Source organism: Lissotriton helveticus, chromosome 6 (genome assembly GCF_964261635.1).
Source record: "Lissotriton helveticus chromosome 6, aLisHel1.1, whole genome shotgun sequence".
Taxonomy (NCBI): domain Eukaryota; kingdom Metazoa; phylum Chordata; class Amphibia; order Caudata; family Salamandridae; genus Lissotriton; species Lissotriton helveticus.
Window position 1 is genome coordinate 150,941,383 of NC_136067.1, and position 12,861 is coordinate 150,954,243.

Here is a 12,861-nt window from a genome sequence, read left to right on the forward strand (position 1 = left end):
CTAGGCTCTATAGTATATTACAGCCTCGATGTAAAGGCTAAATCTAGAGTTAATGGGTGCCCCTTAACAATTTTCCTCTTTCCAAAAACCAATGTATTAGTCCTGCGGTCACATTGTTGGACCACTGCTGCGGCACTTGGGTACACTGCTTAATTTGTAATCAAAAAACGCAAGTGTAGCGCCCTAAAGATTTCCTCAGTTGCCTGCTGCCTGCACTGGCAACTCCTGGGGTAGCTGAACATTATGCCTCCCTAGTCTTTATTCCGCCTCCCACCTCATTTTCTCGCCATCCTACACTCCCTGCCTCTCTATCTCGCTCTAGTGGTTTGTTTTTCATCCCGCCCCTTCCCCTAGTGTCAGTTTTCCTATATGCTTCTTCCTCTATCTTCCTACCTTTTCTTTCTTTATCTTGCTCTGGGTCAAATTTCGATGATGAAAAAAATGTTCCGGTTCAAAGGATGAGTACCGGTGCCCACCGCCTGCAACCACTGGTACAAACGAAGCACGGGAGCACAGAATAGTAACAATTCTCAATTGTTTTTGTGATACCTGCTCTTAAATTTTTGCACATTGTTCACATCCACCTAAAAATAGTTCCTTCCTCTTCATTGATAAACCTGGTTGCACCACATCTGCCTTTTCATTTTGGTTATTTATTTGTTTACACTAATTAAAAAAAGTGACTATTTATTGTGCCTGCACTGTGAGTGCCCAGTTAGATAGTGATTTATTTTCAGTTTCCTTATTAAAGTTATAAATTGTTTAGGTGAGATCGTGATTTCAATGCTTGGTTTGCTGGAAATTTATTCTGGTCGCCTTCACAAATAACAGCAAAATGCGTGTCACAACTAAAAGTCTTTAATACAAAACAGTAATTAATACGACTGTTGCATCAGTGACTTTTTTTTTAATGTAACATTTTTAATGTAAGCGTATAGTAGCCACGTTTAGGTGCCCACTTTTTCTTTTTTGTGCCATATTCTTGCAATAAAGAAAAGAAGCTGACCATTACACCAGCCTGCCAACGCCACACCTATTGGCTTTGCTAATGCTTATTCTTACGAGGCGTGGATAGGTGTCTGATACAAAAATGTGAAACTAAACAAGTGTACTTCCTAAAACAAAGTGTTAAGACACCTAAACTAATCCCATCTCCTACAAATACTTCCTGATTCATCAGTTGCTCTTCCGGGCCAGAAAGAGGGGGACATGATTACAGTTTTTCTTTCATATGGTTCTGCCCAGCGTGGTTTGCCCATGTAAGTCCCCCTGCTGGCAGCTGAGCTTAACTGCTTTTTGACTTCTGAGTGCTGAGCAGCCTGCAGGCAGTTAAACCGTAGAGTTTTGTCTTGTACACTTTAATTGTTAATGCAGTTTAGTATTTGGCACACACTGGGTCTCACTGCTCCCTTGCCTGCCAGTGCGTATCAAGTTTATTTACCACGTGCATTAGTGGCATGTTCTCTCTTTCTTCAGCAGCCCTGGCGTATGTGGGTGTTTGTGTGTGTGGGGTGCCTGGGATCCACACTGGGCCTTTCCACATCCTACTGAGAGCAAACTGTGAGCGCTTCTGGCCTGTCAGGACTTGTTGCTTCACCACCGCTGTGGTGGCGGTGTAAGCGATACAATTGACCCCGCGTCTCCTGCGTGCCTTCCTGGCCCCAGGGGCACCACGGATGTGTTGTCCTTCCAGTCCTTCCTGTCAACACGTCTTTTGTTGCTGTAGAAATAGCTACTTTGGCTGACACCTTGACAATGCACGGTGTTTACCATCCTGCGCCTGCACTGCTAAAGAGCGCGCGGTTTGCTGCTAGGCAGGGGGGAGGTGGCGATCTTTTGATGCAAGGTGAGTTCATGTGGACTAAGCTCTTGAGCAAACAGGTGGCCTGTTCAAGTGCCAACTATTGGCTTTGGGTATCAGTGCCAGTAAATTCCTTCAACTCTGGTTGAACTTTGCTGCCTTTTCCAGTATTCTAATGAGGAGGCAGGTGGAAGCTGGCGCGATGCAACAGCGATCACCCAGGGACAGATGTGAAATTCTGTGTTTTATTTCTTCTCAGATCCCCGGGGATTATGGAGAGAAGGTATTGATAGCAACAGGAGCAGGTCGCCAGAGACCTAGTCGTGAAGGGACGACCTTCCACCGCGGACATGGCTCGGCACGATGATATCGCTGCAGGTAAGGGTGCCCAAGACGACTTTCAATTCAGTAGAATTTCAGATGCCATTATGTATTGCAATATCTACAGGTAAATGCATTATACGAATTTCTGCATGGTGACCATTCCAACCAGAAGCCATCAGAACTTCTTGGTCCATCCTTCTGTCTTCTGTCTTTGATGGTGAATTCTGATGGTGAGGGGCTGTCTTGAAGCTGATTTCGACTCTCCTCCGGTTTCTAGAATGTCCAACATATAAATGTATTAGATGGAAACATTTCCCATGTATATTGGTTCTCGATATTTTGAAAAACTGACTATATTTTACTTTTTGAGAGGTTCAGCGAGCCCTGCTGTAAAAGTCAGACTAAGCTGTTTACATCCGTAAACACACGGGTGATGCTCATTTGAGGACACATTGAACATGTATGTTTGAAAGAAAGGAAACCTTTCCATGCATACTAACTCTCTTATCCTCTGATCACATTGTGGATACATTTTTTTGAATGAAAAACATAAGATGGCAGCCTGGGTTACAGTTCCCACTTTGACAAAAATGTTTGATTTTGGGAATCCACTTTATGTTCATGGAGCACAAATTCTAAATATGTGCAATGTAAATACGTTAAAAAAGTTGTGTTGGGTGTGCTGTTTATTAATCTTCGATGGCATGTCTCAAATCCCTCCTCATCACATCAGTTCTGTAACCTGGTCTCAATCGGACCCCATCCACCTCTGTGTGTAAACACTCGGCTGCTCGTAGGTGTCGGATCTAAGTCATATAAAATCTGAATTTAGGAACATCAATTCAAGCTTCAGAGGTGCAACCCAATTTACATAATCTATCCATCCCATAACGCAGTCCATTTCCCCAGTCCCTTCCACAGTTATGACTGTGAGCAAAATGGTTGAGTTTTAGTGCAGTTGAAAGAGGCTGTTAGTAAGGTTTCTACTTGGGAGGGGTGAGGAGTGGCCTGCAGTCTTCCCAGAATCACATATTTAGAAAGTAGAGAGCTATGGTGCACACTAGATACATTTAAAATATGTGAAATATTTCAAAGCGGTATGTAGCTGGGGAGTGTGCAGGAGAATGAATCAAAGGGTGTGCTGGCTAATCAGAGATTCTTTCAAATTCAGCCAGACTTGGGCTTCCTCTGCCAGTCACCATACATTCTTGAACCTTATGTTATGGCCCTTGTTATGCTTCACACTTGTGTTCATTCTCTCAGTAGGCTTGTGGATTCTCTGAAGGACTGAGGCTGGTATGGAGCCTAGCACGCTTCCCACTCACACCCCATAAAAGGACTATGTGTTAGCGCTGCCTTCAACTGTAACAGACTGGGCGTGCCCTCATCTGCAATATAATTTGTATTTGTGGTATTTCTAAAGTGCATTAGACCAAACGGTATCAAAGCGCTACATATGCAAGGCGCTAAGGAATCCACCAGTTGCTGCATGGCATTCTCTGCGAGCCCGAGCGCTGTATGCTAACATTTGTTTTCTTAGGGTGTATTTCCTTGCAAAGCACACAACTGCATCAAGTGTTTAGAAAAGTCCTTCAGAGTTTACATTTAATCAACTAACATAAACTGCGATCAGGTTTCAGTTTGCAAGCAGTGTGAAGCAAGTTTATATTGAGTATCTTGATATGAACGAGGCAGCAGCAAAAACTGCTGCAGTCGTTTCTATCTCATAGGGTGTCGAGGTATAATTCTATAAGGCGATTTAGACAGCCTGAACGTCTATTTTGTTATCATTCCCAGATAGTGGCCACTCTGCGTAACAGAACATTTTTATGGTGTAATGTGACGGCCATTTCCAAAGTTTAGAAATTAAATGTTGTAATACTTTTCAGATGGCTGCCATGTTGTGTTTTACAATGTGACGTGACACAACACAACAGCCATCTTTAAAGTATAGAAAATAATGTTTTCCCCCATGTTGCCAGATGCAACATGATGTGACAGGCTCTGACGGCCATGTTAAAAGTACACAAAATAATGTTTTCATACTTTCAAGATGGCCACTGTGTTTGCGTAAGGGAAGGTGGCAGTGATCCTGAAAGGGTGAAAAAAAAATTCTACACTATCAAGATGCCCACTGCTTTGCTTTGTGCAACACAACATCACACAACACGGTGGCCATCTTGAAAGTATAAGAATTAGGCTTTCAAGGCAGCCACTTGCTGCTGTTGACTTTGCTAATGTTGGTACATTTATAGACGTACCCGGCATTGGCAAAGCCAATAGTAGTGGCCAACATAGTGTAGGAGAGGGGTGGCTGGAGAGCAGTGGCAGGTGGTAATTTGAGCAGGCAGGGGTGGAGGACCACAAATGCACCCACATACATACACACACACACACACACATCTACATGCAAACTCGCTCACACCCATACATTGCCAAGCAAGCACACATACACCCACCATTCACAAGCGCACACACAAACCCATTCACAGCATGCAAACACTAATACACATACATATACACATGCACGCATTAAAAAAATAAAAACTTACTGGGCTGCAGAGGTACTTTCAGGTGGTAGGAGGGAGGCCTCCGAGGTTCCTAGAAGAATGAAAGTGCTGCCTCCTGAGAGGAGAAGGCAGTATCTTACTCGTCAAAGTGAGGGATGGGGGTAGTGAAAGTTGCTGACCCCACCCACTCTGCGACAAGCATCACTGATAGATACTCTGCCCTGAGCCCTTGGGAGCTTAAAACTGAAGCACACAGGTCCGAGTCTATCATGAGGGGAAGGACTTTTGTTGAAAATAAGGGGGGCACTACCAACCAGAATATAAGATCCTTAAGTATTGCCCGGCGGTGTCGCCTCTTGAACCCACAAAGAAGTTAAACTATTGAAGAGGCGGGCGCTGGAGACTGGAAGGCAGGAAACAAGGTTTTTATTCTCTCCGGAGGAGAACACAACGAAACGGACAGAAGGTATCGTTCTGAGGTGCTCTAACTGCATCCCTGAGGCCTGGCCTCTTATACACAAGTTTATCTCTTTATTGCATGTAACACATTCTCGTCGATACTTTGATGTACGGAAAGACATCCTCAGAATCCCCCTTCCCAGCCCGTTCCCACGCAAGGTTACAGTGGAAGTCCCTGCCCCGTTCACAACAGGTGATGATCATCGCGCAGCTGGATATTCCGCCGATTCACGGAGTGTGTGGGGTTCGATCGGATCTCGTAGGGCGGGGGGCTTTGATCAACCCGGGGATCCCTTGCTGGGGGGAAACTTTCTATTGTACGGGGAGGGGCAAGGATTGGTATCGGCAGAGCTGGGTGTCGGCCTGGGAACGGGGAAGACAAACGGGCACACGGGGAAAAGGGGTTTGCATCAAAGGGCCGGGGATCATAAATGGGAAGAAGGGAGGTGTTGCGCTGGGAACAGGACGAGGGCCTGGGGCAGAGCAGCGCCGAAGAGGGGTTTTATGATTCGCGGCAGGTGCAGGCAGGGGGGTTGTCAGCGAAGCTAGGAGGGAGAGAGAGGCGCGCTGGCTCTCGGCGAGAGCAGGGAAGCCATGGTGCCCAAAATGGCGGCTGTTTTACGCGCACAAAAGGTTTAAGGAGAGCAAGAGGGCGCCGATAATGTTGACGGTTTCAGCCCAACTTTCAACAGTCCCCCCTTTTCAACATATCTAGCCACCTTGCTTTACTCAATGTCAATTTTCATCAAATTCCTAACTTCGGTATCATACAATGCTCTCATATGTTCGCTTCCAATGTCCACAGTTTTGGGAAAAATACAACTCGCACATAAAGAACACATAGGTGGCAGACATTGAATTCCTAAGCATAGGCCACATATTACAACTACGGGAATCAGGATAATGGTGAGCAGTCTCCAGCCCCAGCTTTTGACGGTGTCCCAGAACCAACCACCAAGCGACCATTCTTCTTGCTCTTGGTGAACTTCCGAAGAGAGTCTGTGAAGATGTTCGATGGCTTTGTACACTGAGGGTGAGTTGTCCGGTATGTATGTACAACAGCTGGACCCAATAATGCGGCATGCTCCTCCACGGTCCGCCAGAACCACATCTAGAACGAGGCGGTTCTGAAGAGCCACCAAACGGACCGCTTGGAGCTCGGCAGTGTTGTTGGCAAAGATGCCCGCTGTGATGTTCATGGTTGTCTCGACTGCCTGAGTCAAATGTCGGATGGCACGGCTGTTTGCCATCGGGCCCCAGAGGGGGACGAGTCCTTTCATAGCATCGAGGAACTGCGCCCCTGTTGAGTCGGCTTGCTCAACGTCTTTGGCTCGTTTTTGCCTGTGGTGATTCGCTGGGGCCACATAAGTTGGAGGAAGGACGAAGGAGATGTAGCAAGTGCCCCCCCAGCCTTTGGGGAGCCAGGTGTAGGCCTTCGTGCCGCAGATGAAATACATGTTTGGGGATGACACAAAGGAAGGTGGATCCGTGGAATCCAGAGTGCTGGTAAAGCGGCAAGCGCTGCGACCCACCAGCTGTGTCCCAAGTCCTTCTACACACATGTGGCCTGTGACGTTGATGACCGACAGGGCCACAGTCAGAGTGGCAGCCGTTCGTTTCCGCAGATAGGAGAAGGTGGGTCTGGTTGGATTGTTGAACACCTGCATTTCGATTCGTTCTTTAGCCGGGATGTCCATTTGGATCGAGTCGCTGGGGGTCAGCGGGCAGAAGTGTGTCTTTGTCTTGTTTCGCCCGGCCCCATGAGAAGAATGTGCTGCAGTTCTGCTGGAGGTGGCATTGCCCGTATAGCTCTCTTGCAGGAGGATCAGCCAGGCAAGGCAGGAGCCGTGGACAGAGAAGGGTGAAGGGATGAATGGTATTGAATGTCCAGTGGCATGGGGTAGCAACCCACAGATCCAGCAGTTGGTGGTGTTGGTGGCAAGATTGTGCTGGTGAAGTAGCTGCACGAAAGAGTTGTTCCAAAACTCCTTTCGCCTCTCTCTTAGTTGAGGAGAGAGCGAAATTAGATAATGTTCCTTCATGGTGGTAGGCTGAGCAGTGGTTAGGAATGTTTCGTGAGCAGGTGCGTGTTCTTCCATAATCCAGAGCGTAGTCATGAGGAGAAAACAGAGGAGGATTACGATGAAGAGTGCAATTGTCTTTGAGCTATGGAGTCTGTCTGTTCTCGGATTTCTGTAGTGGGTATTTCCTGCTGTCTCCGTCGGCTTCTTATTTGGCGCTTCCATCATCTTCTTATCTGGCGCTTCCATCATCTTCGTCTTCAAGGTGCTCGGTAGTGGGCAGGACCACAGACTTAGTTTTAGCTTCTCTCCAGGTAACCCTTGGTAGTTTGGGTCACCGTTCTGAGATCCTTTAACCTAGTCCGTGGCCTACTTAGCCGAAGCTCCCTCCTTTCGACGCAGGAAATACCCTTCTCGAGATGGCACAGTGGGGTCAGGATGTTTTGAAAGTTCAAGTGTCTCAGTATCAGGGTAGCAGTTCAACGATGGTCGGTCCTGGTTCAGGAGCTCTTCTTGGGTGTTGACGGTGTCTGTCGTGGCCAGGGCTGGAGAGACCTTTTTGCAGTGATGAGCGTGCAGCCAGTGTTTCTTCCCCTCCACTCGAAGTGCGGTCCGAGTGGTGATCAGCACTTGCCAGGGGCCCGTCCACCGGGGTTCCAAACTCTTTGATCGCTGAAAATTTCGGATCAGCACGAAGTCCCCCGGCTGGATGGCGTGACCCGGACCCCTGGAAGCATCGGGGATGGCCTGCTGCACCTGCTGATGAAGGACAGACAAAGTTTCAGTCAATTTGTACAGATAATCAGACATTAGGACGTCCGGAACGTCATGAATGGAAGTTGGTTTCGGGGCAGACCAGACGCTCATGGGTCGACCGAAGACAACTTCATAAGGGGTTAAGTGATGTCGGGTGGGGGTAGAGCGCATCGATAGCAATGCCAATGGGAGGGCGTCTGGCCATTTCAGGCCCGTCGTAGCCACTATTTTGGCCAGTTTAAGCTTTAGTGTGGCATTGTGTCGTTCGACAAGCCCAGCAGATTGAGGGTGGAAGACTGCGTGGAATTTCTGTTTAATACCCAGCCCATTTAGGATGAGCTGGATAACTTTGGCTACAAAGTGGGGGCCATTATCACTCCATAAAACACGACAGAGGCCATAACGGGGGAAAAACTCCTTTAACAGAACCTTTGCAGTGGCCATAGCGGTGTTGTCACGGGTTGGATATGCTTCCACCCACTTGCTAAATGCGCACACCACGACGAGTACATATTTCAGGCCTTGGCATCTGTCTAGCTGGATGTAGTCCATCTGCAGGACTTCAAATGGGTGGTTTGGGACCCCAAATCCCCCCCGGGGTACTACAGTTCCTTTCCCGGGGTTGTGTTGCAGGCATATTAAGCATTGTTGGACCAGGCGTTTGGCGGAATCTGGGATCTTGTCATTGTGCCAAACCCTGGAGACAAGTTCGATCATGGGGGCTGATCCTATGTGGGCAGGGGAGTGTGCCATGGTTAATATGGGAATCAAGTACGAATCAGGTAGCAACCATCTGTTCGTGTCTTTTGTCCGCCAGCAGCCTTCATCGTCTTTCAATCCCACCCGTGTCCATTCAGTCAATTCGTGTTGTGTGCTAGCCGTTTGTATGTCTCTAATTGTGTCCTTGGCGTCAGTCCAGTTTTCTGCTTGTGACCTGGTCACGTACATATGTGTTGTCGTTCTATTTTCAGCTGTCGTTCGGGCGGTGATGTCGGCTAGTGCATTTCCCTGTCCAATAATGTCTGTCACTTTCTTGTGTGCCTGGCATTTGATAACGGCAAGTTTGTTGGGGAGGAGGACAGCTTCGATTAAGGCAGAGACTAAATCCCCGTGCAAAATGGGTGTGCCGTGTGAGGTCAAGTATCCTCTCTCCCTCCAGAGGAGCCCAAAATGGTGAACCACCCCGAAGGCATACTGGCTGTCGGTGTAAATGTTCGCTGTGGTTCCTGTTGCCAGGATGCAGGCTCGCGTCAAAGCAATCAGTTCCGCTGCCTGGGCAGATCGCTGGGTGATGCGGGCTGTTTCTACTACAGTTCGAGCCGTGGTGACTGCATAGGCAGCGGAAGTGGTACCATCGGAGAGTTTGATGCAAGAACCGTCCACCCACAACTCCCCGTCGGGGTCAGGGAAAGCTGTGTCTCTGAGATCGACCCTACTCCTGGTCTGTTCGTCCGTAAGAGTCACGCAGTCATGTACGGGGTGCACATTGGGATCGTTCTCTGGCAAGGGTAACAGAGTTGCTGGGTTCAGTGTGGTGCATCTTTTCAGGGTGATATGGGGGGCAAGCAAGGTCAGTTCGTATCCAGTCAGTCGTGCACTCGTCAGATGTTGCGTCTTGGTTTGGTTCAGGAGGGTGTCGACTGCATGGGGTACCAGTACCGTGAGGGAATTCGAGAGTACAATCCCCTCACTCTGTCGGATAGAGACTGCAGCAGCAGCTACAGCTCGAAGGCAGGCAGGCAAGGCTCTGGCGACAGGGTCAAGAGTGGCAGAGAAGTAAGCGCACGGTCGTTGCTTAGGGCCGATGGCCTGGGTCAGGACAGATAAAGCGCACCCCTCCCTTTCGTGAGTGTAAAGGGAGAAGGGCTTTTTGTAATCAGGGGTACCCAGGACAGGGGCTGAGCAAAGGGCATCTCGCAGTTCTGTGAAGGAAGTTTGACACTCAGGAGTCCAAGGGAGTGGGAAAGGGACGTCTTTGTTTAGCAGAGAAAGCAGTGGTTTTACAACGAGGCTGAAGTTTGGTAACCATTGTCGGCAGAAGGAGGTGAGACCTAATAGGGAGCGAACCTGCTTCTGGGTCTTAGGGACAGGGGTATCTAGAATGGTTTGGATTCGATCAGGGGTGAGTTTTCTTCCATCTTTGGACAAAAGGTGGCCTAGGTAAGTGACCTGGGGTAGGCAGAATTGCAACTTCTTCTTGGAGACCTTGTGGCCATTTTCCGCAAGGAAGTGCAAGAGTTGAATGGTGGCGGTAACCGCTAGAGGGGTGGTGTCGGCTGCCAAAAGGATGTCATCGACATATTGTACCAACACCACTCCGTCGGGTAACTGGACTTGGTCTAGTTGTCTTTTGAGGGCCTGGCTGTAGATGCTAGGGCTTTCCGTGTAGCCTTGAGGCGCTCGGCAAAACCTATATGAGCGGGCTTTTAGGGTAAAGCCGAAGAGATATCGGCTGTCTGGGTGGATGGGGATGGAGAAGAATGCGTTCTTGAGGTCGATGACGGAAAAGGTGGTGGCAGTGGATGGAATCAAGGTCAGGATGGTGGTGATGTCTGAGACCACAGGGTACTGGGGTACCACCACTTTGTTGATCTCTCGGAGGTCGATGATGAAACGGTATGCTTTCTCATCTCCCTCTCCCTGCTTCTTGATAATGGGCAAGATAGGGCTGTTGCAAACGTTGCTAACCACTTCCTCTACCACTCCTGCGTCTATCAGTGACTGGATAATCATTACCAATGCCTTCTCGCCCTCTGGCGATATCCGATATTGTGGGAGTTTTGGGAGTGTTGCGTCTGGTCGGACAGTAATGTGCACTGGGTCAATTAACATACGCCCTACGTCCGAATCCGCTTTGGCCCACAGATACGGAGGTAGAGTGTCAAGCAGGGACGCGTCAACGTCGGTGATGGAAAACATGTGTCGGGGGGAGCAATGTCTAAGCAGAACGGGGTTGACGTAAAGAAACACTCGAACTCCATCTTGAGAACACCTGATCGTCGCTCGGAAGTGTTTCAGTAAGTCAAGTCCCATAATGGCGTCAGGGCTATTGGAGGAAAGCAAGAACGTGGTGTCGGTGGTGTTGTTTTCTACGTCAAAGAGAATCGGGGCAGACAAAGGGTTGGTGGAGGGCGTTCCATCGAAACCTGTCGATGTTATGAGTGAGCCAGACAAGGGTGCCCTTGGAATCAGTCGTTTAGATAACGCACTACATGTTGCGCCAGTGTCTACCAGAAATGGAGACTTGGTACCCAGGACCTTAGCAGTGACATAAGGGCCCTGCTGGTCAACATAGAGCTCGACTGGATCCCTCCCTCGCCCTTGGCTGTCCTATGCGAAGGTGTGAGTGTCGTCATAGTCAGATTGTTGATATTGGTTCTGCCTGGGTCGATCGAACGTATTTGGTCTGCTTGATCTGTCATTAGTCGCGTCATTTGGGGGCCCTCGTTGTTGTCCCTTTGGTCTCGGTCCGTTTGCTACATCCCTGGGGTCTTTGTTTCTGATCATTTCCAGAAGAACTGGGCACTGGGATTTCCAATGGCCAGTCCCTTTGCAGAAAGCGCACTGGTCTTCTCTAAGGTCTGTGCGTCCACTGTAGGAAGTCAGAGTGCGGTCCTGGGGAAATGTAGTCTTAGGGACGTTTGTCTGGTAGTTTCCCCGGTATTGGTCTCGTCCTATAGTCACCCCTTGCAGTTTGGCAATCATCACCCTCTCTTTTAAGTCCTTCTTCTTTTTCTCTGTCGCCCTATCGTTTTCATTTTTCTGATGCTCATAATATTGGGCCATTTGGAGAATCGCTGTAGGTTTGGAGGCTGCCCAACTACTCTCGCTGGCCTGTAGTTTCTGGGAGATTTCCGATGATAGGCCCTTAACATAATTCTGGACAAACAGATGGTGTCCGGTTGCAGTGGTCATGTCCTGGCCGCTGTAATCGGAGAACACCGTTTCAAACCGGGAGAAGTATTCCGATACATCCTCCTGGGGTTTTTGGCGACAGGCTGTTACTATCGACCAGTCCACTTTCTTTTCTGGGATTAGGGTTTTTAATTTCTCTACGATTTTATCTGGGAGGTCTAGAATGGATTTCAACGGCTTTTGTCCTGGTCCCCGTTGTTTGTCCAGGTCATCGAGTTGTGACCAGGTATGTCCAAACAGCTCAAGGTGGTCGATTTTCCGGATTTGCTTCCACACATCAGCTGGTAGACATAACCCGAAGAACAAGTCGATGTCAGCCAGGGTCATAATCGTTGAGCCCAGGGCTGTACCCAATTCAGTATAGAAGGCAGTGGGGTTTTTACGTAGGTCGGGTAGAGATTTCCGGAATGTCAGTATCTCTTGCCGGTCCCATGGCTGGTAGACCCAGTTGTACACTACCCTTCCCTTCGCATCTTGGTTGTTTGCATCATCGTGAGTCCCTGTACCCCGAGGAGGAACCCAGTAAGGGGCAGCCTCACGTATCGGCATCATGGTGTTAGATTGCTCGGTTGGTGGTTCGGTCACTACGGAGGCTGCGGATTTAGCTCCCGGCTTTCGTTCAGTGAGGTGGCGGAAAACCTCAAGCGTACGTGTAAGGAGGTCCGACACATCACACTCGCCCTCATCCCCGATATCGACCTTCCGGTACAGAGTCCTTAGGCTCTCGGGACCTTTGTCTCGATATCGGTCCTCGTATGCATTCAAGACATGATAACACAGTCGTACGGTAAAATGTCGTCTGTGACTCCCTGTATACGAGCTGAACATATCTGTGATGTACTCTTCATCATCCTTTCTTTCTACCAGTGTCCTTGCTATTTTGTCGATCCCCGCTCGCTCATCTTTGTCTAGTCTGTTTGTTCTTGCAGGGCCAGCCCCTCGAGTCTCATGGTCGTCTAACGTTGTTGTTGATGCGGGTTTTAATACAAGGGGTTCGGCTGGCACAGAGGCCATTGGGGCCGACGCTGTGGCGGTACCTTCGTTTGTACCTGGGGGTGGCGCGTGCTGCGCCAAG

General features: G+C 48.9%; 1 protein-coding gene across 2 annotated transcripts in view; it reads left to right on the plus strand.

The window, feature by feature from the left end:
• The first annotated feature begins 2,041 nt into the window (after positions 1-2,041).
• TOGARAM2 (TOG array regulator of axonemal microtubules 2) overlaps positions 2,042-12,861 on the plus strand; it is a 315,487-nt gene continuing 304,667 nt past the window's right edge. Inside the window, exon 1 of one of the 2 annotated variants that reach the window (XM_078647517.1) lies at positions 2,042-2,179. In XM_078647517.1, the coding sequence (XP_078503643.1) occupies positions 2,152-2,179 (28 nt within the window). In that variant the 5' untranslated portion in view covers positions 2,042-2,151. The remainder of the gene's footprint in view (positions 2,180-12,861) is intronic. The other variant, XM_078647518.1, reaches the window with a different exon arrangement.